The 25,508-nt window shown below is 39.7% G+C and overlaps 1 protein-coding gene across 1 annotated transcript in view; it reads right to left on the bottom strand.

Moving 5' to 3' along the window:
• The window catches only part of ZCCHC4 (zinc finger CCHC-type containing 4), a gene marked incomplete at both ends in the record, with an annotated part of 54,838 nt that overhangs the window by 21,470 nt on the left and 7,860 nt on the right, over window positions 1-25,508 (bottom strand). The window contains 5 exon segments of the mRNA XM_080697967.1: window positions 1,804-1,904; window positions 2,974-3,124; window positions 6,895-6,967; window positions 15,112-15,192; window positions 15,586-15,861. Of these exon segments, the coding sequence (XP_080554093.1) occupies window positions 1,804-1,904; window positions 2,974-3,124; window positions 6,895-6,967; window positions 15,112-15,192; window positions 15,586-15,861 (682 nt within the window).

Genomic DNA, 25,508 nt, shown 5'->3' on the forward strand with positions numbered 1-25,508 from the left:
CAATTCTAGAAGCATCATTCAGACAAGAAACAGAAAACTGGATGCTCTAAAAAGGAAAGTAAACAGCTTTGAGAGCAATTATGATGTAATTTTTTCGCCTGAAGCAGAGCTCAAAAAGACAAAGCTAAAATGGTTTATGCCATACACTTTTGGATTGGAGCCCATTAATATGAATGGCTCAATAGCCATAAAAATGGCCTTTAAATTTGAGAAGGCAATCTCAGCTTTGGAAATCTATTTTAAGAAAGTTATATAAAATCTGGAAAAAATTATATGCATAAAAGATGTTTATGGCAGTATACCCTTAGCACCTTTGAGGTGTTTAAAGGCAACCCATAGCCCCAAAAGAAGGAAATAATAACATGGCCTCTTCATAAAATAATTTAGTTTTTTTTTTTTGTGTGTGTGTGTGTGTGGTACTGGGGATGAAACCCAGGGGCATTCTACCTCCAAACTACACCCCAGCCCTATTTTTTATTCTTTATTTATTTATTTAGTGGTACTGGGATGGAACCCAGGGGCTTTCTCTACCTCCAGGTTATACCCCCAGACCTATTTTATATTTTATTTGGAAATGAGATCTCACTAAGTTGCTGAGAGCCTCACTAAATGGCTGAGGCTGGCTTTGAACCTGTGTGATCCTCCTGTCTCAGCCTCCCAAACTCAGGGATTATAAGCGTGCACCACCACGCCCAGCTAATTTAGTTATTTAAAACGTAAAGATTAGCCAGGCATGGTGGCCCACACTTGTAATCCCAGCATTTGGGACAATGAAACAGGAGGATCATGGTACCTGGACAGCCTTAGCTACTTAGTGAGGCCTTTGCAACTCAGTGAGATCCTGTTTCAAAATAAAGAATAAAAAATAGGGCTGGGGGTGCTACTCGGCGATAGTATGCCCCTAGGTTCCAACCCAAGTACCGCAAAAAAAAAAAAAAAAAAAAAAACATAAAGATTATGTCGCTACCTCTAAAAATGTATACTTAGACATCAAAAAGAAAGAATTCAAAATTACAAATACATAAAATGTGCTTTAAAATTAAATGAAAGCAATTACTTGGAAATTACAATATTTGCAGTCTGGGATGGAATCACAGGTAGGGTCTCTTCTCATTTGTGGAAACACTATTTTCTTTCAGAACTTCAAAATACTTTACATAACAGCAATGCCTCTAAGGTGAAAAAGTATTCTCAGGTAAAGCAAATGAGATACCATGGTAGGGCCATGAAGCAGAATGGCTGCCACCAGTAACTCCTGCCCTAGGTCAGCGCACACAGTCACAGAGCCGTCGCTGCCCCCTGACACCCCACAGCTGCACGCACCCCACTTTCGAACTCTTGGCACCCTCTGGCTGGCACAGCAAAGTACACACAGCATCCCACCAATCAGAAAGGGCTACTTACTCTCCTCTAAATTCTGAATAGAGAAAACCCAGGTTCCTAACAATGGTCCCTGAAGCTGTGACACCTGGTGATGATGAAAGATTAGACTAGATGGTACAAAATCCAGCAGCACTTCAGAATCACTCGGGACGCTTCAGGGAGCTTTCATCTTGGGGCTTTATCTTCTGATTTTGCTCTAGTAGATTTCTTTTGGTACTTGAAAATCTATGTTTTTAACAAGTACCCCAGGGATTACAGACATTATCAACCATAAGACTAACCTACATATGGTATAATTTTGGTGTTTGATACAGCTCAAAGTATTTTAATTTACTAAAGCCAATGGATAGTGTTATCAGAACATTTATTTCAACAGAATAGCCATTCTCCAACTATGCCAGGAAAAAGTGTTTACTATACCTGGTAATCCAGCATGCGAAAACTCGGAAAAAACTGACAAATTCGAGACTCAAAAAAATACGGGAAAATCCAGAAAATGGGCAGTTCTTTGTGACTCTCATCTAGTAGATCACAAAAAAAAAAAAAAGAAAAAGAAAACATGACATCAATGTCAAAAAAAAAGCAAAACAGACAGCTTTAACTAAACTTCTGGTATTGGCAGAAATTTCAACTATTCAAAACATTTCTCTCTCATACAAAAAAAGAATGTTTACCCACAAGGTCATTTACAATCTGACCTCTCCCAAAGACCAATGGAAATATTCTTTAATATCTAGAACCAAACACTGACTTTTATCCACTCTGATTAGTGGTCTTAAAAACAGTAAATGTTGAAATACTTAACAAAAGAAGCATGCTTTCAGTTTCCTCTGTATTCTGTCTCCAAAGCACATTACTTGTGTAGCACAGTTAATGGAAATGCTTGATTTCACAAATCCTCACTCTCCCACAATTTATTAATTCACAAACTAGAAGTTAAACCTTAAAAAATGAATGTACCAACTACCGAGGTAGTTATATAAAGTACTTTGAAGTTCTGAGCCATGTTAAACTGAATAATTATCCCCAGCCACTAACCTGCCTCCAGGGCTAGGATCCACGTATCACTAATCAGCACTTCTGGCCGGCTGGATGTCTGTCCGGCCTTCACATAAATGTGCCAACGTTCAGAGCATGGAGCCTGAGGCTGGGCCCACTCCCAGGGTTCTGGGCATGACTTCAGGAACAGGAAATGTAAGGTCCAGGAACAGGAAGTGTAAGGTCCAGGGGCAGTGGTATTGTATGCTTCACCCACTGATGTATCCTAAGGACCTAAATAATACCTGGCACATAGCAGCCACTCAGTAAGTATCTATTAAATGAATGACAACACCTCACTGCTGTTCTTGAAAATGTCCTGCCATGTCCACCAAAAACAAACATTTTACCTATAAGCAACTGTAAAAACATAGGATTAGGGTACCAGGTGTACCATGATAATGAAGTTTGCCCCATCACCAGATAAGCCTGTTTTAAAAAAGAGAAGAGCCAAAGACATGTATATTTCATCGGTTCTCTGATTCACTGAGCTTGGCTAACATCTGAGAGGAAGTAGACACACAGATACATGTTTATTTTGCAATTACACACCTTGGCTTTGACCTTCTTTCCACATAGCAGTTAATTTCTTGAATGTAACAGCCAGAGGTTCAACCAAGCCACCAAATGGAGGATCTGTCACCAGAATGACCCCTTCACCTTTATCTTCCTGTAAAAATGCTCTGCATACTTCAAGGGCATCCTGGAACAAATAAAACTTTGTCTTTAAATTAGGACTAGAGAGAGGCCCTTCACCCTCTCTGGAGGAGCATGCGTTAGACTTGGTCGCACTTGTAGTCCTGGGACCCTCCCCGAGTCCTCCTGGCCCCGTAGAGAGCTCCGCGACTTCTCCAAGCCTCTCGCAGTCAGCACCGGTCAGATTTTATCTCGGGGTTCTTTGATAAGGAGGTTTTTAAAATTGCAAATTCAAGCACCAGCACTATCAGACAACTACACATTTCAAATAGTTAAATTAAAAAACTAAATTTAGTAACCTAAAAGAGAAATGCATTGCCCATGAAAACTATCTAAAATGCTCAATTCTATTCAACAAACAGGAGCAGGGACAAGGCTAAAAACCCTAGGGACACAAAGAAAAATAAAACACATGTTTTCTCTATCTGACTTGTCCAACGCCATGAGTTCTGTTGAATAACAGCCACAAATTACCAGTTAAACACACACGTGTCTTTGAGTATCAGGTAAATAACAGACATGCTTGAACATGCACAGTAAGTAAATAAAAGTTCACACGCAAAGCATATGAATATCCATTCGATGACACTGTGCTGGTCACACATTTTCCCAAAAGGCTGGCACAAGGATTTTTTTCTAAATGTAACATTTACAGAAACTGAGCTATTTATCATGTTTTGCTTTGGGTGAAGTTCATGAGACTACACCCATCCTAGTATCTCCAGTCCACTGACTGGAGAGCACTTTTCAAGTACTTATCTAGAAAGGAAATCAACACAGTATACAAAAGACACGAGGTTTTAAAGTTCAATGGCATTTTAAACTTTAATAAGCCTATATGGACTTTATAATAAAATATATATTCCTACCACTAAATCAGCTTAGAAGGCCCAACTGAAGAGAGTTTGGACGGCCACAGCCTCCCAGTGCTCTGCCTCGGGAGCATCTTCATCAAGTGTCCCCGCAGCCCCTGAAGCCGAGGATGGCGTGTCGAAAGATTATATAATTTTAAGATCTTTTAAATCCCTAATATATAGGCTAACAATGCCTAAACCCCTAACTTAATTTAGAAAACACTGAAGAGTAACTTTGCACTGCAGTGCTGAGCTGAGGGTCCTGGTGCTGACCCCATGGGAAGCACACACTTGCTTATGCCGCCATGTTGACAGCAGCGGACTGTTCCCTTTACCTCAACTACCACTGAGCGTGCTTAGCATCTTTTTTTTTAATATATACTTTTTTGGTGTACTGTGTCTCACATCGTAATGTAGTTCAGAGTGACAGGGACACGCAGGCACACAGTTATGGTGACACATACATATCCTTGTTTATAGCGCACAATTGAAAATAGCCAAATTATGGAATCAACCGAGGTGTTCATCAACAGATGAATGGATTGCAAAATTGTGGGATGTACACACAATGAAATTCTATTCAGCAATAAAGAATAACAAAAGTATGTTACTTGCAGGAAAATGGATAAAACTCGAGAACATTATGTTAAGTGAGATTAGCCAGTCACAGAGAGTGAAGGGTCCGATGTTGTCTCTCACGTGCAGACGCGAGGGAGTAGCTGGGGTGGGAGGGGGACTTCAGATGGTGGAGGAGAAAGCCCAGCGGAGTGCTTGGCATCCCAGTTGCATATAATAGAACCCCTTTACCATGAAGGCAAGTAACATTTTTTTACTGGCTTGAAGACCAGCTGAGTCGCTATGAAAAAGCTCTGTGGGGAACTCCTGCTCTGCGACCCCGTGGACTGGGGAGTGCTGAGGCGCAGAGACAGAGTCCTCCACTCTCCGGAGCAGCCTGGCACCTCGCAGACGTGAGCGGACACGCAGAGGCTTGGAGAATGAAAAGGAGACGGCAAATCACCAGGGAGACACTTGGCTCTGGGCATAGGCTCAGAAGGGCTGATGGACAGTAAAATCAGCCCCACAGTCTCCTGTAGATCAAGTTTGACACTGCAAGGCTGCTGAGTGGCTGCTGCTAAGATACAGAGTAAGAACAGAGTGTGGTGGCACACACTTGTAATTCTAGCATTTGAGAGGCTGAAACAGGAGGATCGTGCAGGTTGGAAGCCCGCCTCAGCTACTTAGTGAGGCCCTTTGCAACACAGTGAGACCCTGTTTCAAAGTTAAAAAAAGAATTAAAATAGGGCTGGGGGTGTCGCTCGGAGGTAGTATGCCCCTGGGTTCCATCCCCAGTACCACAATAAATAAATGAATGAATAAATAAATAAATAAATAAATAAATAAATAAAATACAGAGTAAGGAAAGCCCGAGATGGACCAATGTCTTCTCTGGCTACTTACATGACACTTTAAAAAGTAAAGAAAAATTATTTAAATGTAATTTTACCTTTATTTTATATTTTTCAAAATAAAAAGCAAAGTATGATATAAACAACAATAAAAAACCTGATGCCACTACTGCACATGACTCCTCATGACTACATCACAGCCCTGACCTCACGGCCCCAGGTTCAAAATGGCTACGCCCCACACCAACATCCTACCAGCCCCACACACTCCACAGTCCAGATTTCACTCCCAAAGCCCCCCGCTCTACTCTGAAGAGAGCAGAAATTCAGCACACCCCAAGTCAGCTTTGGCTTCTCCCACCGCACACAGCAATGCCTGCAGAACCTGCCTGCTCCCTCTCCATCCCGCGGCCACTGTCCTGGCTGAGAAGTCCCCCATCATCCACGGTAAGTGACTGCCAACGCTCACTCTCCTCTCGCTCATCTGATCAGTTTTCGAAGCCAAGTGATTCACAACCACATAAACCCTTCGGGAAGCGACGAAAACATCTCATCCTAACTGCTATTTATTTCCTACTTGGTTTTAATGGCTACCTGGCTCAGAAATATGTGTCCCGATGCTGAATGGATTCAAATGGAAGGCATGCTATATTTACTAAATCAGAGACTCATTCTTCAATGCCAAACAATAACTGAGTTTTTGTTTTCATCTCCTACGTGCTTACTTGTGAAGTCTTGCCTGGCTTTCATTCTATCACCAGCTAGTAGCTAGAAGCACAATGCATATGTCTGTGAGTACGTTTCAAACTGTCTTCTTGATAATTGCCAGACATTTATGGAGCGCTCCTGTCAGGTGTGATTACTTGGTTATTTTATTTTCTAATAGTACTTCCAAAGAGTTTAAAGTAGGAACAGAAGTATCAGCTCTGCTAAGCTGTCTCTTTTCAGTGCCAGTATAAACTTTACATTGAAAGAACTTTTTTTTTTCAAGCTACTGTCCCAGTTTTAGGTTCAGAGTAACAGGGACTGGAAGATACAGATCTCCCTTACACCTCCTACCCCCATATAATCACTTAATTGCAAAGCGGTAAATCTTCAAAGGAGAACTTGATCTTCATGGTGGGGCCAGGGAGGATAGAAGAAGTAACTTGGAACAGAGCTCTGAAAGGTGAAATGCATCAAGGCAAAGAAGCCAGGGAGAACAGCATGTGCAAAGGCCCCATGGTGGAAAGGCACTGGCCCAACTGGAGAGGCAAGCTGTGCCCCAGGAACAAGAGAGCAGAGAGGCAGGAGAGGTAACAGACACAGAGAGCCCTGTGGGCTTTGCTAAGAATGTGAATCTTCATCCAAAAAACAGAAAAAAGGCATAAAGACTTATGTCTAGAAGCCAAATAAACACACGGTGAAATTTATAAAAAATGAATATCAATAAATGACAAAGAAACTGCAATGAAAGTAACTCTTGAATTTGTTATTCGACAATACAAGAAGAAAGAAATAACGGTCACCATCCTTACCTTTCCATCAAAGAAATGATGGTTAAACATGTTATAATGGCAAAAGCTATCTTCCATATAAAACTGTGAATACCTGTAAAATAACATATTACTACAGTTACTTGCCCAGCCACAGCCAAACACTAAATAAATATATATTAAATCATCTTTAATAAAAATCACTTTAAGAAAGTAAATTTCATTATTCTTTAGTTTTTAAAATAAGGAACACTTTGCAAATTTTTCAGAGAATCTTTTTTTGTTTGTTTGTTTTTGGTGGTACTGGGGTTCCTGGAAGCCCTTCTACCTCCGGGCTACACTCCCAGACCTATTTTATACTTTTTTTTATTTGGAAACAGGGTCTCTTGAACCAGCGTGGCTGGCTTCGCACCTGCGCCATCCTCCTGTCTCCACCTCCCAAGTGCGGGGATTGCAAGCGTGCGCCACCACACCCGGCTTCTGAGAATCTTTAACAGTGAAAAATGAACTAGAATAATTTTCTCACACTTAATAAACCAGTGGCAAAACTATAGAGTACTTATATTTAAAGCACGCATGTTCCTATGGACCATCATGAGACTATAAATAAAGAAATGTGTTGTGGAGAGATTATGCAATTTAGGCTTGCAGTGGGTTGGCAACCTGAATATATTTCTCATGATTAATAATTTTAAGGAAAATATTAAATCAACATTTTTACTCAATGACTGTTAATTATTTTCTTCTGTGGTTAATAAAAAAAAAGTATTTAGTGAAAAGTTTTTCTTGTCTAATGCAGACTAGTTGAATAAAATATACTTTTCAATATAAGAGAAAAAGAAGTGTGGGCATTTCACATTTACTGAATTAGCTCCAGAGAAGAAAGATATTTATTGACCGAACTACTCTACTTTTCTAACATACTACTCTGAAATGTCATCAGCAGTAAATGAGAACAACAACTTTGGGTATTTACGTTTTATAAATTTCTGCTAATGTATTAAACAAAACTCACACCACATTATGGTTTAAATCTGCCTTTACTTGATTACTTACAAGACCGAGTTTTCTATATTCCTTAGTTATATCTGTACCATCTACTTTTCTCGTTTATTTAGGTAGGCCTTAATGTCTTTCTTGCTGATTTCTGAGTTTTTTACACAATACATAAAGATTTGTCATCTCAAGAATTTCCAACTTTGTCTATTTTATTATAAATAATCCACATATGATCCACATTATCCTTCTTGGTAATTCAAAGCCTAGTGAAAAGACTGAAAAATATCAGGAATACATTCCTATTTATCAGATTTCTTGAACCAAATCATGATAGTACCACTATTTTGCTTGTACTGTTACTTTCTTCTTTTTTTTTTCTTTCTTTCTTTCTATTATGTGTGTGTGTGTGTGTGTGTGTGTGTGTGTGTGTGTGTATGTGTGGGTCTGGGGATGGAACCCAGGGGCATTCGACCTCCAAGCTACACCCCCTGCCCTATTTTTTATTCTTTATTTTGAAGCCGGGTCTCACTGAGTTGCAGAGGGCCTCACTAAGTAGCTGAGGCTGTCCATGAACCGCGATCCCGCGGCCTCAGCCTCCCGAGTGCTGGGATGACAAGCGTGCGCCACCGCGCCCGGTTTGTACTGTTACTTTCAGTGAGCCCCTTACTGTCTATAACTGTTTGGTCATGCATGGTGGACATTTCCTAGAAGGAATAGCCCTCGCTTACCCTCTTCTTCCTATGACGCGCGCGCTCTATAATCAGTTTGGTCTTGTTTCTTACTCTGGGTCATTTACTTATGCACTGTGTTGGTCTCAGCATCTTCATTTACGAAATGAGAAAAAAACGAAAGCTCCTCTCTCACAGGACTTCACAGAACAAATGGGCTAACACAGCACACGCGGAGTGATCCAGCCGCCACGAGGAGCGTACACTGAAATGTTAGGTGATACCGTTTCAATAAACATCACCATAGGGATTTCTTTCTTAATGCCCCCAATATTAGAGACTGGTGTCTATGCTCAACAAAATATAACTTAAATTCATTTCTTCTCATTTTGTTTAGATGTAAGAAGAGTTGTGAAGCAATGTCAATCACCATTAGTAAACAAATATATCTTTCTACTTAAATCTTAAATAACTAATTTTTTAAAGTGCCTATCACTAGCTCAGCTGTGGGTCAACTACCATTTGAGGATGTCCGTATCTCTTGTACAGCCTCATGAGTAAGAGCAAAGAAAAATACAATCCCGTCTTAATTTAATCTCCACATTTTTTTTCTTCTGAAGACAGAGTCATTTTTGAAAATTAAAAAAGAAATTTGATATGCCTGAAATTCAGATGAGCACACCTGTCCAAAATTTTCTGGGCAGCAATGTGCAGGTCCAGAGAGAGAAACCAAGACTTCAGTTCTAAAATCCTATCAAATACAAATGAGGGAGCATAATTATTCATATTTTAAGTAATAAAAAAAATCACTCAACACTGCCCTCTTAAAATGAAATTGGCCACAAAGAATTATTCTCTCCATTGAATAAGGCAAACAAAACCAATCAGAAGAGCACGCACTTGAAAACTGCTCGGAAGGACGTTCACTTAATTTGGCCATTCATTCTCTTTAAATGAGAGTCAGTTACCAAGTGTGAAACACGCTCTACCCACAGGAAATGTAATCAAGAGCTGAATAAAATTAGTTCATAAAATGAAACCAAGAAACTCATTTTTTGATATAACTTTATTTGGATAATAGTTTCCCAAATAGAGTTTCACATCTTTCATGCTAAAATTAGAGCATATAGAAATTCATCTTAGCAAATGCTAACTTCATATCTTATACCCCCGAAAAGGATATTTATAGTTCATTTACAGAGAAGACTGAGTTGAGGCAGTTCTATAGCCTTTAACAGAATGTTCACAGGGCAACAAGAAACCAGTCAAAGGGCCCAAAGTAACTGTTCACTATCACTTTAGAACATACCAGAATTTTTTTTTTCCCCTGGATTAATTGTGGACTTCGTGAGAAAACTGAACCAACCACACACTCCAACGTACTGTAAATACAGGCGACCCACAAAGAATACATCCCAAGATCCCCCTAAACTAAAGATGACCTAAATAAATGGGAAAATATCTCGTGTTCATGGACTGGAAGACAATATTAAGATGGCAATACTCAGCCGGCGTGGTGGCACACACTTGTAATCCCAGTACTTGGGAGGCTGAGACAGGAGAATCTGGGTTCATGGACAGCCTCAGTTACTTAGTGAGGCCTACAACTTAATAAGACCCTGTTTCAAAATAAAGAATTAAAAAATAATCGGGCTGGGGGTGTAGCTTGGAGGTAGGATGCCCCTGGGTTCAAACTCCAGCACCATACACACACACAAAAAAAATTAAAAATTAAAAAAAGATGGCAATACTCTCCGTACCAGTCTAAATATTCAAAGAAATCCCTAAAATTTCCAGTGTTTTTTGTAGAAATTGACAAGCTCATCTAAAAATTCATACTGAAGGCAAGAAACCTAGAATAAGAAACAATCTTGAAAAAGTACAAAGTTGGAATACACATAGTCTCCGATTTCAAAGTTAATACAAAGAAAGCAAAAGTAACCAAGACTATGTGGGGCTGGCATAAGAAGAGACAGACAGCAACTGGAACAGAACTGAGTCCAGACATCCGTACATTTATGGTCACTTCGTTTTCAAGAGGGTCCCAGACAGTTCAATTGAAAAACAATAGGCCTCTGAACAAATGATGATGGAGCAGCTGGATATCCACATGCAGAAGGATGAAGGGCCCCTATCTCAAGCCACATATACAAGTTAGCTCAAAACAAGTCAAAGGCCTAAGTATAAGAGCAAAAATCATCAAAACAGGAGAAAACATACCTGAAAATACTTATGGCCTTGGATCAGGCAAGAGTGTCTTAGGTATGACACCTAAATATAAGCAACCCAAGAAAAAGGAGAAATACTGAACTTTACCAAAAGTGAAAAGACGACTCACAGAATGGGAGGAAATATTTGCAATCATGTATCTGAAAAAGGTCTAGTATCCAGATATATTATTAAATCTCTGAATTCAGAAATAAAAAGACAACCAATTTAAAAATGGGTAAAGAATTGAATAAACATTTCTCCATAAAGGTCCATAAGCATAGACAAAAATTGCAAAAGCACATAAAAAGATGCTCAACATCATTAGGCATCAGCAAAGAGCTAAACAAAGCCATCAGAAAGGCAGACAACAAAAGTTTTGGCAAGGATACAGAACAACTGGAACCTCACACCCTCCTGGAAGGAAAGTAATGTGGTCTGGCCACCTTGGAAAACAGCTGGCAGCCTCAAGAAGTCAAACGTAGAGCTACAGCGATTTCACTTCTAGGTATGCACATTATGGGCTCGACTGCATCCTCTCAAATCTTCACGCTGAAGCCCTCATCACCAGTACTTCTGAATGTGACTGTGTGGAAATGGGGCCTTCTGAGAGGTGCTTGGGTTAGAGATGAGGCCTTTAGGGCGAGCCCTAGTCCAATCTACCTGTGTCTTCATAACAGGAAATGTGAACGTGCAAAGATACCGTGGACGTGTGCACAAAGGACCACATGAGGAGACAGTGGGGAGACAAGCAAGGAGCGTGCCCGAGGAGACCCCAAACGGCCGACACCTCATTGTGGGTGCCTGGCATCCAGACCGTGGGAGAGCAGCAAGGTCCTATTGATGCTACCCAAACTGTGGTATTTTGTTATGGTGGTCCTAGCTAATTAATACAATACCTAAGAGATCTAAAATCATATATCTATTTTACACAAATATCATGAAACATATATACAAATGATCATAGCACCATTATTCCTAAAAGCCAAAAAAAGAGAAGGCCAAATGCTCATCAACTGATAAATAGATGCATTAGTCAGCTTCACGTTACCACAGTGAAATACCTGAGGTAGTTTAAGTACTTAGAGAAACGGGTTATTTAGCCCACAGTTTTGGAGGCTGAGGGTTCAAAGAGCCTTAAAAACACTATGCTAGCTGAAAGAAGCCAGACACAAAAGTTGCTACTGAGTGATTCCTTTTACATGAAATGCTTAGAATAGGCAAATCCATGGAAACAAAAAGCAGTTGTTAAGGTAAATGAACAAAGAATTTGTTCTCAGTGAGATGGAATGTTCTGGCGGCGGTCAGTGATGATGGCTGCACAGCACAGTGACTCCACCATACCCACTGAAATACACGTTTCAAAATGATGACTACGATGGGAATTATAACTCAATTAAAAGAACTTAGGGTCTCTTTAGGAGAAATCTTATTACCATTTACCAAGGATCACGCATGTTGGGCAGATTTTAGTTAACTGTTCTAGTCCTATTAATAAGGGACGAGTAGTTACTAGGCTAGCTCTATTAATGAATAAAACTGAGAATCAATATATTGGATGAAAAGCTTTGCACAGCAAAGGTAACCATCAAGAGTATGAAGAAAGCCTACAGAATTAGAGAAAAATTTTGCCAGCTATTCCTCTGATAGAGGTCTAATATCTGGAATACATAAAAAACTTAAAATACGTAACAATGTAAAAAGAACCCGATCAAAAAATGGGACAATGAACTGAATAGACACTTCTCAAAAGAAGAAATACAAATGGCCTAAGAATACATGAAAAAATAGTCAACATCATCAACAATCAGGGAAAAGCAAATAAAAACTACACTAAAACCAGGTGTAGGGGTGCACACCTATAATCCCAATACTTGGGAGGCTGAGACAGTAGGATTGCAAGTTTGAGGACAGCTTCAACAATACAGTGAAATGTAAAGAAACCCAGCAAGACCCTGTTCCAAAACAGAAAATTAAAAAAAGCTTGGGAGCAGAATGCCCCTAATACCAAAACAAACAAACAAACAAACAAACAAACAAACTACACTGAGATTCCATCCAGTTCCAGTTAGAATGGCAATCAAAATACAAACAATAAAAAATGTGGGTGAGCCAGACATGGTGGCCCACACTTGTAATTGCAGTATTTCGGAGGCTGAGATAGAAGGAGCTCAGATTCACAGCCAGCTTCAGCTACTTAGTGAGGCCCTCTGCGACTTAGACCCTTTTTCAAAATAAAGAATAAAAATTAGGGCTGGGGATATAATTCAGAGGTAGAATGCCCCTGGGTTCAATCCCCAGTACCACAAAAAATAATAATCATAATAAAATAAAAATAGATGTGGGCGAGATTGTGGGGAAACAGGAACTCATACACTGTCGGTGGGACTGCGACTAGTACAAACATTATGGAGAGTCCTCAAAAGACTAAGGTGGGAACCACCCTGTGACTTAGCTATACTACTCCTCAGTAACTTTCCAGAAGAATTAAAGTGACAGTACTACAGTGATGCATGCAATTTTGTGTCCATAGCAGCACAATTTACAATAAGCCAAATTATGGAACCAACCTACGCACGCATCCACCGATAGATGGATGGGTAACAAAACTGTGGTACATGTACACAATGGAAGTTTACTCAGCCATGTCATTTGCAGGGAAATGGATGGAAAAAGAGATATGCTAAGTGAGATCGGGCAGTCTCAGAAAGTCAAGGATTGAATGTTTTATCTATGGAAGCTAGAGAAAATAAAAAACAAAAAAAGACTTTAGATCATTGAGGAAGGAGACCAGTAGAAAAGCAGATAGGAAGAGGAGTAGAGAGGTATTATACAATGATGTATAATTATAGAGCACCAATAAAAGTATTTAGAAAATAAGGAATGAGAATGTGCAGGTACTTTCAGAGAAACATGGCTGCTTATACTAGACAACATAGTGTTGACTTAGGTGCTAGAAAAGTAGCTCAGTAGCAGGGTGCTTGCATAGCAAGTGGGAAGCCCTGGGTTCAATTGCCAACACAGTTAAAGAAAAAGAAAAGAGGACAAATGAAAAGAAAATTGACTTGAAAATCTATTGCAAGAAAACAGAAGAACCTGAAGAACATTATGTTAAGTGAAATTAGTCACAGAAAGTGAAGGGTCACATGTTTTCTCGAATATATGCAAGCTCAAGAGTAACTGGGAGATGAGAAGGCTGCAGATGGTAAAGGGGAAACCTCAGTGGAGCCAGGGAGGTGGTCTCCGGAAAGGGGAGGGGAAGAGTGAGGTTCACTGAAGGAATCCCTACCATCGGCTATGTGTACTAGGTGAAAATACCCATGTCGACCTCAGGACTCGGAATGAGGAAGAGGGGCGTGGGAGGAGTGCTGTGTGCATGTATCTCATGGTCACGTGATTTACATTATGACGTGAGACTCTAATGCACCAATAAAAGCATTAAAATATAAAAAACTAAGGAAAAATAAATCATAAAAGCTATACTTAAGTTTAATGTGACATTTTACACTTTAAAATCTGCCGCTTTGCTTTTAGAAAAGAAAAAGGCATATTTGATTTTATTGATTCTCTCCAACAAATACTGAAATGTCGGCCGAACAGGCTCTCCGGGATCTAAATAAAGAACACGTTCTTATTCCTGAGTGTGAAAGATACTCAGAACACAGTGTCTTAGAAAATCACCATGAACTCCTGGAATTGAAACAATTACAGACACTAGGAAGACTATGTCAATTCTATAGAACTAGAGCGAGCAGCTGCACGCACGAGCCATTTGTGTTATAAATCAAAGGTCTGTATCTCTGAAATAACCACCAGCGGGGAGACTCAAGCGTGCTCCTCACTCTGCCTCACCACTGATGACCCAACACATCGGTGCCTCTTAATTATTATCCCACAAAGCTCATCTGTTGCTAATAATCTTCTGCCTTGGAACTTGTCCATTCCCTTCACTTCAAGTTCCATCCAGTAAGATAGTATGGACATCAACTGGTAAAACATTTCTAAAATGTCTAATCACAGTTCAAGAATTTGATGGTGAAACAAATCCTAGAAATCTACACATGAGGCCGTTCCACCTCTTTTTGAACATAAGCACATGAGAAAAAACTTAATTCAATAGGAATTCATCTCGAGGTCCCAAGTACCTAGAACTATTCACAGAGAAATATCTAGGAAGCATGCCAGCAACAAGAGAAATTGACTTCCTCCCTACTGAAATAGGGAAGATCATGTGTTGAGTTTACATGACTAAGAAGTCATGTAACAATTACTGCTTCTAACTGCTAACTAAAGAGTTGTGACTGATTATAAACAACTAAGAGAACAATATAACAAGAAATAGGAGACCATGTGGGAAAATAAATATTATATTTTATAAACTTACCGAAAATCAATATCCAGTAAAAGGCTTCTCATATTAGACTTCTTGTCACCTGGCGCCGTCAATCTGATCAGTTCATGCAACCTAAAACAATTAGCGAAAGCAAACGCAATAAAAACAATTACAAATGCCATACACAATAAGTATACAAACAACAAAATCCATCAAGTTCTTGATGATATTTCGGTGAAACACTGAAGATAATTCGGCAGATAAAACCAAGGTGTCAATTCTGCAAATATTTTTAAAAGGGGAGCACTTATCTGAAGCAGATAAGTCTATTATAAACAATCTGAGTCTCAAATCAGAAAGCATCTCCTGTCACATATAAGAAAAAATACTACAAAAATTTCTCTAAAATGGAATATAGGTTACAAACTCCTTAACTCAGGAACACTGAAAAAGTGTTGATAAAATTTTCCTATAGTTTAAATAGTGGTGATAGTACAATTAAAAAAAAAAAATCACAGACCATACCTTGGTGTTCCTACACATAGTACTCTTCTGAATCCCAGGGTAGAAAGGAGGTCTATCAGGAACTGGCAGCTCCGATCGGCAAACAGATACTGGGCATTTGTCTTCTTGTTTTCCAATGGATAAAGGAGCTGACTGGGCCTTCTTAACTGGGTGACAGAAACATCACCCACCACCTGATGCTCGCGATGTTCCCCCCAGTCATCTGGTAACAGCAACTGCTGACATCTTTGACAGAACTTTCTCTGAGTCAAAGGCAACTCAATAAACTTCAAGTACCTTCAAGACACGATAAGACACAGAGTAGTAAGTTCTAAGTTTGTCGTTGTAAAGACAATGTATTTTTGCTATTTTCAGTATCCAAAATGTATTTTTACTTTCTAAAGAGTATCGCATAAAGAAGCAAAGGTAAGAAAAATATGTGGAATGTTGGCTAGAATTTATGACCGGCTGCATACCTACAAAGTGGAAAAGAATCAGCAATTTCATAAGAATTGAGATGCTCCAATTTAGCCACTGAATGAAGATCAATATCCATTTAAAATGTGAATATAATATATTACTCAAACAACTTAGTAGTAATGGCAACTACTATCATGTTTAAATTTATTGACAAATCCATGCGTTCTAACTTTGAAGTGTTAAACAGTCTGGCTCAGTTGACAGTCATTTTAAAATGAGAAATTAAGATCGTTCATCAAGTTCTTATGGCACACTTAGCAAGAAAAATTACCTCTTAAAAGAAAAGATGTTCCTACCGAGCTCCTCCACTCTTAGCAGTTCTGACATGGACTGAAAGAAGCAACTTCCAAAAAGCACGACGATACGCAAGGGCTTAAGAAGCCTGCACAGGCTATCCCATTAGTTTTCTTTCAAGTCATCCTAGTATCTGACTTCAAATCATTATTTCATTTATTAGAGACTACTGAAGAGAGAAAGCAATCATGATTGGTTGGTCTTAAAAACTGCTGATTTTGTATATGCGATACCAGCTATGAAATCAGAGTAAGGACATGAAGGAAAACAAGATTATTGAAGACTATGAAGGATCAGAACTTTCTAAATGCAGGTATGTTAAATAGTGCTCTAAAGAATTCTTATAGTTTGGCAAGACTCTAACAATCTTTTTTTTTTTTTTTTTGACAGTACTGGAGATTGAACCCGGGGTCATTCTACCTTCGAGCTACACCCCTAGTCCTATTTTTTGTTCTTTATTTTTATTTATTTACTTATTTATTTATTTATTTATTTTTGGTGGTACTGATGATGGAACCCAGGGGCCCTCTACCTCTGGGCTACACTCCCAGACCTATTTTATATTTTATTTGGAGACAGGGTCTCTTAAGCCAGCTGAGGCTGGCTTTGAACCTGCACGATCCTCCTGTCTCAGCCTCCCAAGCGCAGGATTACAAGCGTGTGCCACCACGACCAGCTGTTCTTTATTTTTAAACAGGGTCTCACTAAGTTGCTGAGGGCCTCACTAAGTAGCTGCGGCTGGCCATGAACCTGTGATCCTCCTGTCTCAGCCTCCCAAGTACCCCCACCTTCCAACTTTCTTAAAAGAACTAAATTTGGTAACTGCATTATAAAAACTGTAATCTTAACAAGGAATTGAGAGAGTATTAAAACTTTTTCTATCCAAGCACAGTTTCACTTGGCAGCACCCACGGCAGTGACAAATAGATCTTCTGAATGGCTGCAGCCAGGGTGCCAGTAACTCAAGTGTTTCTATTTCTAGGATAACTGTTCTTCTGACAGCTTTATCCATGACTAGAAAGAAAAAGTAGAGGGATATTATAAGAAACTTCTTAGTAATTCACAATCAGAATGTCAGTAGAGGAAAGGGTCCCTAAGACATGAGAATTCAAGAATCAATAGACCCTCTTTTATAACACAAACATTAGACTTACTATAATTACCCTCCACCACTAAATGAAATATTAAAGATTTCCACATACAGCCTTGACAGAGTAACTGGGGCCAGATTTACAATTGTGGCCCTCAAAAAAAAAATTTGAAACAGACAAAATATATAACAGTGGTTTTGAGATCTTGGACAATTGGTCACTCAGAATGGTGATCCCTGAGGGCAGGACAAGGAGAGTGGGCACTGCCCAGCTCGCTGCCTGTGGGGATGTGGCAGAGGAGTGGGGAGGCCCAATAGGGCCTGGTACACTGAGAAGGCACAGTGGAGAATGGAGGAGACTGAGGAAGCAACACCTCCCAGGCAGGGGACTAGAGGATGTACACCGAGTACACAGCAGAAAGCTGGGCGCTTTCATGAAAGAGGAGGGGGAAGAGAGCACACCCCAAGATTCGTTGATGACTCCCACAAGCATTTAAGTACAGATCAGCTGCAAGGGAAGCATGGGAAGAGATGACCCAGGAAAGAGCCACTGGAGAGGAGCAGGTGGACGTCACCAGAATACACATGTGGGGCCCAGAAGAGCTTGTCTACCAATAAACCAGAGTGCAATGCTTCACAGGCCACACACACTGGGTAAAGTTCTCAGGAGACTCCTCCTCCTGCCTCTGAGAAATGAGAAAAACAGCCCTGGAACAAGGCTGCTCTGTCCTGCCTGAAAAGCTGAAAGACAAGCTTAGGAAAGCAGGTGAGACGCAGGCTCTGTGAAGGATCGGACAATACAGAGTTTGAGCCTGGCAGGACGTACAGTCTCTGTCACAACTATTTTGTTTTTACAGCAAAAAAGCGACAACAAACCAAACACAAATGAGCAGGCCTGGCAGAGTCAGCCCACGGACCACAGCTTACCAGATCCTGCTCAAATATAACAAACGACTACTGCAAAGTGTCTTAACAGTGTCCCAGGAACAAAGCTTAGAAATACATAAACAAATATAAAAAATCCAGTATGCAACAAGGTACAATTCACATTGTTAGTATCCAAGCGAATATTACCAGGCATTCAAGGCAACTGGAAGATGTGACCATGATTATGAAGAAAAAAAAAAAGACCCAACCAACCTAGAAATGAAAATGACATAAATAGTAAGCAGAGACAGTAAGGCACTTGCTATCGGTTTACTCCACTAGTTCAAGAAGGGAGAGGAAAGCAGGATCCTGGGGAAGTGTGGACAGGGAAGGCGGGCAGAACAGGTGCTTCACAAGCATGAGGTCCTGAGTTCAGCCCAACACCATAAATAGACAATAAACCCTGTGGAAAATATAAAGGACCCATAGCAAACCTACAGAGATTTTTCAAAAAATTGTTTGAGGTTAAAAAATATCCTGAATGGGAATAAACAGCAGTTTCAAGGGGCTACAGAAAAAAACAATTTATGAACTTGAGGACAGTGTCAGAGATTACCCAAAGTGTATCCTCAAGAGGCCTCAATATGTATAAATATAATCCCCCAAGTGGGGAGAAGAATGGGAAAATTTTTAAAACATTATGGGTAAAAATTTTCAAAATTACATCAAAAGATCCAAGTTCAGAGAACCACAACACAAAAAACATGAAGGAAAAACCATAAGGCACAAAATAAAATTATTCAAAATTGGTGATAAAAATTTTAAAGAAACTAGAGGGGAAGAAAAAAGATACATTATGTGCAGAGGAACAAAGCTAAGAATGACATCAGGTTTCTCACTGAATACAACGCAAGCAAGAAGCCAGAGGAGCAACACCAAGTCCACACAAATACTTCTGAAACCCTAAGAGGAGGGCAAAGGCCCCAGCTCATCCCCAGGTCAGCAGGACCCCAGGGCCAAAGCCGGGAGGGAGGGAGGGAGGGAGGGGCCCTAGCTACAGGTCAACAGGCCTCATGGAAACAAGCACAAAACATGTTAACAAAACTTCTGCAAATCAAAACCAGCAATATATAACAAAGTAATATGCCATGACCAAGTATAGTTGATCCTAAAAATGTAACACTACTTTCATGAATGAATTTAATCAATGGAGTACCATACTAATAGTCTTAAAAAAAAAATCCTTGTGCCAGGAGTGGTGGCACACAGTGTAATCCTAATGATTGGGAGGAAGAGAAAGGAGGATTTCAGATTTGAGGACAGTCTCAGCAACTCAGCAGCCCTCTGCAACTTAGTGAGACCTTCAGCAACAAAAACAGGGCTCAGAGGTAAAATGTCCCTAGGTTCAGACCCCAGTACCACACAAGTGAAAAGATAGAAACTGAAATGGAAAAGAACACTATCTAGCCAGGCGTGGTGGCGCACACTTATAATCCCAGCACTTGGGAGGCTGAGACAGGAGGATCGCACAGGTTCGAAGCCAGCCTCAGCTACTTAGTGAGGCTCTCAGCAACTTAGTGAGACCCTGTTTCCAAATAAAGTATAAAATAGGTCTGGGAGTATAGCCCAGAGGTAGAAAAGCCCCTGGGTTCCATCCTCAGTACCACCAAAAAAAAAATAAGGAAGGAATACTATCTAAACAGCATTAAAATATATATCATAAAATAGAGTCTTATAGATGAATATTTAAAAAGAAAGGACCATTGACAAACACATCAACATGAATAAGTTAAAAAACAATACCAAACGAAAAGTGATACTAAGTAAATGAATACTGCCCTAAAAAAAAAACCAACAGTATATACTACATGATTTGCTGTGTATAAACTTCTAGAAAATACAAGCTAATCTATCATGATAAAAAGCCAATCAGCTACTGACAGGGACCCTGGGAGTGAGGGATATTGGAGAATGGGCAGAAAGAAACTTTGAAGCGTAAAGGGCAAATGACTTTCAATATTAATCAAAATGGTACCAGGGGTCGGACCCAGAGGTCCTCCAAGCTTTTTTTTTGTTTTGAAATACAGTATTGTTAGGTTGTTGGGTCTCATTACATTGCTGAGGCTGTCCTTAAACCTGCGATCCTCAGCCTCCAAGTACTGGGACTACAGGACTATGTCACACACCCAGCTAACTGTGCAGTGTGTGTGTGTGTGTGGGGGGTGCTGGGGATGGAACCCAAGGGCGTTCTACCTCTGAGCTACACCTCCAGCCCTATTTTTTATTCTTTATTTTGAGACAGGGTCTCATTAAGTAGCAGAGGGCCTCACTAAGTAGCTGAGGCTGTCTGCGAACTGCAATTCTCCTGTCTCAGCCTCCCAAGTACTGGGATACAAGCGTGCACCACCACACCCGGCATAATTGTACATTTTAAATATGTGCAATTTATTGTACCCCAGTACAATAGCAATCCATAAATCACTAGTGACCAGAAATCCTTGTTTTTCCAAAACAAACTCAGCTTTCATCTGCTGTCCTAGAGTTCCATCTGGTTAGTGCCCCTTTAACTCTCAAATATACCCAGGTTTGGATTAAAATTATATAGCTACCCTACATATAACCCCCATCATACTATAAAAGTTAAATCAAATTCAAACAGTGATATATTGAAAAGAATAATAATTGCAACAAACTAAAAAAACACCAAATATTTAAAGTACATGTTTTAAAATTAGTATTAAAAATAACAGAATAATGACCCCAATTAGTCAACTTTGGACATTGCTGGGATATCAAACAGTTATTCTAATAACACGTTAAAAGCTTAGAAAGGTGAATGGGAAGTAGTTCAGTGGTAGAGCTCATACTTAGCACTCATGAGTACCTGAGTTCAATCTCCTGGAATAAAGGGAGGGAGGGAGGAAAGGAAGGAGGGAAAGAACCAAATATTTATGTCATCCTTTCCCATATAAACTGTAACAAGGCAAGCCAACAGTTGATGAAACAAAGTTCTTCTTTATAGAATTACAGCTCATAAAGGCATAAACAATGATCAGATTTTGTAATTCTAGACAGTAACAATTCATAATTCTAGTTATTTTCTAATTCTAGACAATGATCATCAATTATATCTAAAATCACAGACGAGAGGCTGATAAGAGAACTTCATAATGGATGATATAGGCTGGCTAATACCTGAACACATGATCAATCTTTTTTTGGAGGGGGTACTATGGATTGAACCCAGGGGCATTCTACCTGCAGGCCATGCCTCCAGCCCTATTTTTTTTAATATTTTATTTTGAAATAGAGTTTTGCTAAGTTGCTGAGACTGGCCTTGAACCTGAGACCTCCTATATCTCAGCCCCCTAAGTACTGGGATTATAGGCACGTAACATCATGCCTAGCATGATCAAGTGTAGTATCACAAAAAGAGAATTAGACATTATCTACCTCCTGATGTTATCCAAAAAGAAGTAAAGATAGGAAGGTAGAATTCTAAAAGAATTAGCGAAAAGAGCTGACTGCAGTTGCTTCCGGGAAGGAAAAGACAGGGGCAGAAACAGGGTCTTGCTTATTCCTTGTAAAATCTCATAGAATTATTTGCTTCTCCTGCCCCACAGACTCTATAATGAGATACAATTCATATGCCATACAATTCAGCTTGGAGAAGTGTGCAGTCGAGCAGTTCCAGTCCCTTCCCAGAGTGTACAGCACCCTGCCAAGCCCTGTCGGCAGTGGCCCACGCCGCTGCCCAGCCTCTGGCCACCACGGTCCACTTCAGTCTCTGCATTTGTCTATCCGGGTTATTTCACATAAATGGAATCATACAGTAGTCACATACAGATTTTTATTTAAAACTTTTTGATTAATGAAAGTTGTTTGTTAAAACAATAAAAACTGCTCTGAATTTTAGCCAAATACATGATGAATGAAGGAAATTACAGTCAAGAGCTATCGATGAGCAGTGGCTCCATTTAGCACAAAATCGAAACTGAGACAAATATGGGTATTATGGTTACCGTACAAAAATGGAAATGAAATACAGAAGGTCAGGTGTACACCTGTTGATCCCAGTGTTTGAGAGGCTGAGTGGGAGGATCAAAGGTTTGAGGACAGCCTCAGCAATTTAGTAAGGCGCTTAGCAACCTAGCAAGATAAATTCGAAAAAAAGGTGTATGGAAAGTGGAAGAGAAGGCAGAAGCCAGTAGAGGTAGTGATTTTCTCATGGTCTAGAGCCATGGACCCAGCGGTGTAACTGAAAACTCGAGTAAAAGGGCAATAAGTAACATCCAAAGGCATAATGGTTAACCCTGAAAGAAGTAAATGGCTAGAATTAAACAGTGATTACAGAGAAGGGAAGACAGGAGGGAGAAATACACTAAGCCCATCAGTTCTCATTTTTTTCAGAACAGCAAAGACAAAAAAAGTAAAACATAGTATAGAAATTTATTTAGAAAGGTAACACTAGAACAAAAATATAGAAGAATCCCACATTAAAAAATAGACCATAAAATTAGAAAGAACAAAAAGTGGATAGGAAGTATAAAATAATAGAGTGCAACTAAAACCAAGCGTGTATGTTACATCCATGATGAGTATGGGCCAAACCCCACCACTAACAGAAAGCCCAAAGACTGGATCACAAAGCAAAACCCAGCTGCCCTATTTCATCTCTTCTGCGACGCATTACGTTTTCACTTTAGCATGTATGGCACCGGGGTCTGATAATAACTGCTGTCAGCCACACAAAGGTGGTGGTGTAGCTAGACTGCCCACATGCAAACCTGGTCCCAGCCCAGTCAGCTCTGTGTGCCGCGGCCACCAGTGGAGAGTTCACCGTCGCCGCCGCCCCGTCAGTGTTGAAACACATTAAAACCCAGGCAGTGAGACTCCAACACACAGCAGCAGGTCTGCTATGTGACATTAGGGAAGTAAACACTCAACGCGGAAGGAGTGACCGCAACGACCCTGGGCTCCATAGAACCTCAGAAAAGAAGGAAGGATCCCACATGCAGCGGAAGTAGATGACGTTGTATCAGATTTGGATATTCAATTATGGCTAAAAGGCCTAGCTAGCTAAAGGCAAAAGCCTCAAAACCACTACGGAGAAGGAAAGAAAGCTCAAGGCAACGGGACACCCACCACAAGGATCTACGTTAATTATTTTTAAAAGGAGAAAAAAAAAACTTGCAAAATGAACCCACCCTTACATGATGAATGTTTGGGCCTTGTTGATTACCTCCTTCAAGCACTCCTAAATTGCCCTTCAGAAAGCTTTATTGCTAGTTTATTAACCTTTTCTTGACAAAAGATAAACAGGGATCTTGTGCATATTTCTCACTTCAAAAATCACAACACAATTATTCAACTATACTGCCTTAAATTTACCATTCTGACACAAGGCTTTAAGTCTGGTAAAAAAAAAAAAAAAAAAAAAAAAAACGAGCATGTGAAGCGCTAAGGATTACTCAGCGCTCCAGCTCCATCTCATTCCTGTTTACGGCACTTGCCCGGGGGGAGATGAAATCCATTCTGCGAATGGCTCAGCATGGTTCACAAATTGCAGGCTAGCATTTTGAAATGTCATTTTTATTGATCTCCATTTGATGTTCCATTTGCCTTTCCTGGAGTACACAAATTATGTTTATGGCATTTCTCTAATAGCAGACCTTGAAAATCTAAGTTTAAATGAGATCTGGAAAAAAAATATCCAAATGAAATATCAACTAAACAGAATTATCTGGGTGCACATAAATTAACACTGGTTTTAACATTCAAATTTATCTTTGCTGAAACTTCATAGGTCACAATAAGAGTGCAAACATACTACAAAATAGAATATTAACATATTTAAAGCACAACAGGCAGCTAAAAATGATGAGGAAGAGCAAATCTCAAGCACAAAGTGTAAATCTGTCAACTAAGCACCTATTAAATAAAAAGTATGGAGCCGGGAGAAGCGACGTACATGCTATAATCCCAACCGCTTAAGAAACTGAGGCAGGAGGATCACAAATTCTAGGGCTGCTGGGGCAACTTAGTAAGACCCCGTTTTCTAGATAAAAGAGCTGTAGCTGTAGCTCAATAGTACAGGGCTTAGTATATGAGGGGCCCTGGGTTAGATCCCCAGGACTACTACTACCACCACCACTAATAATAATAATAATAATAATAATAATAATAATAATAATTAAAGCATAACTTAAAGGGTGAGATTAGAAAATTACATGGCAAATTTTATTCTGCAAACTAGAAATTTTTGCAAAACTCCAAGTCCTTTGATAAGAAAGGTAATCAAGGCCAACTTATTGCTAGCTACCACCAGCCCTTTCTAAATGGTCAATGCAAAGCTCTTGTTACCACCCAATAAGAGATGAACTCTACTGTACAGAATAGGAATAAAGTTGAAATGCAGTTTAATACTTTTGACTATCGTAGCTCTTTAATAAGCTAACTTTTAAGTGAGTTGTATAAAATGAAATTATCCACATTATAAAATAATTAAATCTCAAATAATAATACCTCATCCTTAGGTCTTTTCACACACAAGAATCAACTGCTAGTCTCAAAAGGAAGAAACTCTAGGACAGTAAGTCACTTATTAAGCCTTTGACTTTAAAAACCCCAAATTCCAGTAGGACTTATCTTAAAGCACTAAACATTTTTAGAAGAATGGTGGATTTCAAACTTTCACTCCATGTAAAGCATACAATGAAGCACAGAAACAGCCATTAGAAAGTGATGCAGTGACGTCAATGAACACATTTCAAGAGGCTTCGGCTTCTTTCTGCCATTGTTTAAACCCCGTTTGAGTACCATGTCTTTAAACTGTAGTTTAAACTTTCAAAATCTTTAAACTGTAGCACTAATGCTTCTCACTTTCCAGAGCACACAGTCTTTTCTATGAGTACCGTTCACGTTTAACACAGTCTTCATACACTATAATCAACCTTAAGTCCTTTTGTGGGACCTCAATAGTACTGCTGAAGGAACAAATGCTTGGATGCAGGCTTCTAGCAATGAAACCCAAGGTTATGGGTCCTAAAAAGTTTAAGCTGATGAAAATAATTTTATTAAAACATGCTCTCAGGAATCATCACTAGACAGATTAAATAATGGTCCCCAATAAATAATCTTTTGAAAATTGTGTGTGTGGTACTAGGGATTAAACCCAAGGGCATTCCACCTCTGAGCTACACCCGCAACCCTA

Source organism: Muscardinus avellanarius (genome assembly GCF_963383645.1).
Source record: "Muscardinus avellanarius genome assembly, chromosome: 6".
NCBI classification, from domain to species: domain Eukaryota; kingdom Metazoa; phylum Chordata; class Mammalia; order Rodentia; family Gliridae; genus Muscardinus; species Muscardinus avellanarius.